Source organism: Ipomoea triloba, chromosome 4, assembly GCF_003576645.1.
Source record: "Ipomoea triloba cultivar NCNSP0323 chromosome 4, ASM357664v1".
Classification (NCBI taxonomy): Eukaryota; Viridiplantae; Streptophyta; class Magnoliopsida; order Solanales; family Convolvulaceae; genus Ipomoea; species Ipomoea triloba.
Window position 1 is genome coordinate 23,501,107 of NC_044919.1, and position 3,539 is coordinate 23,504,645.

The 3,539-nt window shown below is 38.2% G+C and overlaps 1 protein-coding gene across 2 annotated transcripts; it reads left to right on the top strand.

Moving 5' to 3' along the window:
* The first annotated feature begins 575 nt into the window (after positions 1 to 575).
* Positions 576 to 3,300, top strand: LOC116016751. 2 transcript variants are annotated; one of them, XM_031257139.1, is made up of 3 exons: positions 576 to 726; positions 866 to 2,323; positions 2,833 to 3,300. In XM_031257139.1, the coding sequence occupies exons 2-3, from the start codon at positions 887 to 889 to the stop codon at positions 3,004 to 3,006; spliced, it is 1,611 nt and encodes a 536-aa protein (XP_031112999.1). In that variant the 5' UTR covers positions 576 to 726; positions 866 to 886; the 3' UTR covers positions 3,007 to 3,300. The 2 variants fall into 2 exon arrangements, with proteins under 2 accessions (XP_031112999.1, XP_031113000.1); XM_031257140.1 differs by having other exon boundaries at positions 590 to 726; positions 871 to 2,323.
* Positions 3,301 to 3,539: the final 239 nt, after the last annotated feature.

The following is a 3,539-nucleotide window of genomic DNA, read 5'->3' on the forward strand; positions in this document are numbered from 1 at the left end:
TATATGCCCCTTATTATTATTATTATTAGACGCCACCCTCTTAAAGCTATCTTCCTTTTTTATTTTTATTTATTTATTTATTTATTTATTGTTATTATTATTATTATTATTATTATTGTTGTTGTTGTTGTTGTTGTTTTTGTGGTAGAAATGTACAAAAACTATATGAAATATTGTAGCCAATGAGATTTTGTGTATTTCGTTCGTAATTAAACTAAGCTCTAACATGAATAAAATAGCTATAATTTATTTAGTAATATGTGTCTATTGATTTTTGTAACATTTTACACATTTAGTATTATTGTATTGAATTTATTTTTATTTCAAAGTTGAACTTGTAAAATAAAATCAGAAAATTGAAGAAATGAAGAATGAAATTTGGAAAACTGGAGGAATGGAGAAGGAAAACTGGAGAAATGGAGAAATTGAAAACTGGAAACGGAAAAACAGAAAAATGAAGTGAACGACCCCATGATACTTTTGAAGAAAAAATGTAATAGTATTTTTTTGATTATGACATTTGTGAATATAAGTATTACATTTACATCTTGATTCGACTTGACACGTATTTTATCAGCCAAAGGTGAAAGCACCAACAATTAGATCCCTTCCCGGACGCCATTCTCTCTCTCAATCCGATCGTCATCAAAGGCGGTGGTGAAGCTATCTGATCAATCCATTCTCCTCATACTTTCACCTCTAATTCCAATCCTACTCTCATCACAGGTATGTTTCTCAATCATTTCCAGATCTGTAATTCTCTTACGCCATACTTTTTAGATACGCAGATTCGTAGATTTTGTGTATTTAGATTTTCATTTGCAAAATTGAGTCCTAGAACGATTTTTTTTTTTTTTTTTTTTAGTTTAGCAAGAGAGATTAAGAAATGAATTCCAATTACGGGAAATCGAATATGAAATCGGGTTCTATGAACAATTTCGATTTCGATTTCGGGCTGAACACTGGCCGTTCCCGATCTCTCAATGACCAAAAGCACCAAACCTCGTCGTATTCATCTTCTGCGCAATCAAAGCCGTATGGAACGGCATCTTGGACCAACCAACCCAACACTAACAAGGCATCCTGGACTCACCAACCTGTTGGATCTCTGTCCGGGCCGACGTCCATGGTTGGGGATATATTTGGGAAGACTTGGGGGTCTGCTGCGCCCTCGAACACTGGTAGTGCTTCAACTGTAGGTATTGTGACGAACAAAGACCCTAATTTGTTTGGTGATTTGGTGAACTCAGCACTTGGGCAAAATAAGGGTGGTAGCAATATGCCACTGAAAAATTCCACCCCGGTGACAAATAAGAGTTCATTTTCAATGGGGGGTATGGCCGATTCCTTGCCGAAAACAGGTAGTTCTGTTAAAAGCAGTGGAACTTTGGGGGGATCTAACCAGGGTTTCGGAAACTTTACCAGTGGGGGATATAATACTAATGTTAGTAGTGGCAATGCGAATATGAGTGCTGCAAATAATAGAAGTTCTGGTCTTGGAGGGACACCAATGAGTAGTATGGCTGGGGGTGTAGGTGGAATGGGTTCGAAGAAGGATCCATTTAGTACCTTGGTTGATTTTGGGTCTAAACCAGCTGCTAACATGAATTCAGGGAGCAAAGGACGTAGCAGCGCTACTAGTCATGTGGATGATGCATTTGGAGATTTTCAAAATGCATCAAAATCCGGGTCATCATTTTCGTCAAATGCTTTCCCCACTAGCAACAATGCCTCAGCTACATCAAGACCAAACACATCTCATCCAAAGGTGGATGATGTATTTGGAGACTTTCAAAATGCCTCAAAATCCGGATCATCATTTTCTTCAAATGATTTTCCCACTAGTAACAATGCTTCGGCTCCATTAAACACAAACACATCTCATCCAAAGGTGGATGATTTTGGATTTTCTAATAATCAGCCACATGCTCAGTCCTCTGGTGGTGCTGGAGATTTTGATTCACTTTTCCAGTCATCTACCACCTCATTTGGTGGATCTGCTGTGGAAAGTCAGCAATTTTCAGGGGGCGATGATTGGGGATTTGAGTCTGAGTTTGGAGGGGGACATGATAATGGTGGGACAACTGAGCTTGAAGGGCTTCCACCACCACCTGCTGGCCTCAGTGCTTCAACTGCAAAGAGCAAGGGGATGGATAATTACAAGCAGGGACAATATGCTGATGCTATAAAATGGCTATCATGGGCCGTTGTTCTTCTTGAGAAAACCAGTGACATAACTGGTACAGCAGAGGTGTTGTCATCTAGGGCTTCATGTTATAAAGAAGTAGGAGAGTACAAGAAGGCTGTGGCTGACTGCACAAAGGTATGCCCTTTTCTAACTTTTCAGTTTTTCATGATATCATGCTATTTATTTTATAATTTTGTATGTTATATCAATACTTGGGCTTCCAACTACTGTATAAAATATTAGGTTGATAAAAATCCAAAGATGTGACCTCTTGACTCATCCTTCCAAATTCTTGTTTTTGTTAATTGTCATGTGCCCATTAACTTTTACAATTTTAGAAAATCTCAGCTTATCATCCCTCATAACTAACATCATTGAAAATTTCTTACTGAAATCCTTTCTTATTCACATTAGTTATGTGAGTATCAATTCATATCTATGAATGCTAAAATTATCTGCCATGAAGAAAAAATAACATAAGTTCCCTGTGGATATGTTTCTTTGACTCACAGTTGAATGGATATTTCCTGTGCATGAAATGCTGCAAATTTTGGTTTCTGACCAGTTACATACAGTGGCATAATAGCCTTCTCCTGATCAATCTTTTGCCTTCTTTAATAGCCTTTGTTTATTCTGGTGTGCAGGTGCTAGACCATGATGAAAAAAATGTATCTGTCCTTGTACAGCGAGCTCTGTTGTATGAAAATATGGAGAAGTACAAGCTTGGAGCTGAAGACTTGAGAATTGTAATGAAACTTGACCCTACCAACAGGGTCGCGAGAAGTACCATTCATCGCTTGACTAAGATGGCTGGCTAGAGAAGTTGCACAGAATTATTTCTCCACAGGTCTCATTTTACAGATATGGCTGATGATATTGTTTTCTTTTTGCATAAGATTGTCTGATGGATCATAGCAATTTACAGGGATGCGCCTTGAGTCTTTCTTGATTCTTTTACTGTCTGCTTTTCACATGTTGTATTGTCTATTATACTGTTTCTCTTCACTGGAAACTGTGTTATCTTTAGTGTTATGAAGTGATTTAAGACCTCCCACTCATGCTGGTTACCGACCAAGAAATAAACATGTTTTGACATAATTTACAGGAACAAACATTTTTATCAAATTCCATTTGTACAAAGTCTGTTATTCAGATTCTCCACCTTCTTGGAACTTAGCCCAGTGTCACAGGCCTAGAGTCCGGCGCAACGATAAATGCCCGTGCGGCGTCCCTGATCCCTCTTAACCCGCGGTCTAGTCTTACTCAATTACCTCTCATATGTGCTAGACTGGTTTTGCCTTGCCATGATTTTTCAGGGTAACGGTAATAGTTCTTGAGTAGCTGTGCCTCG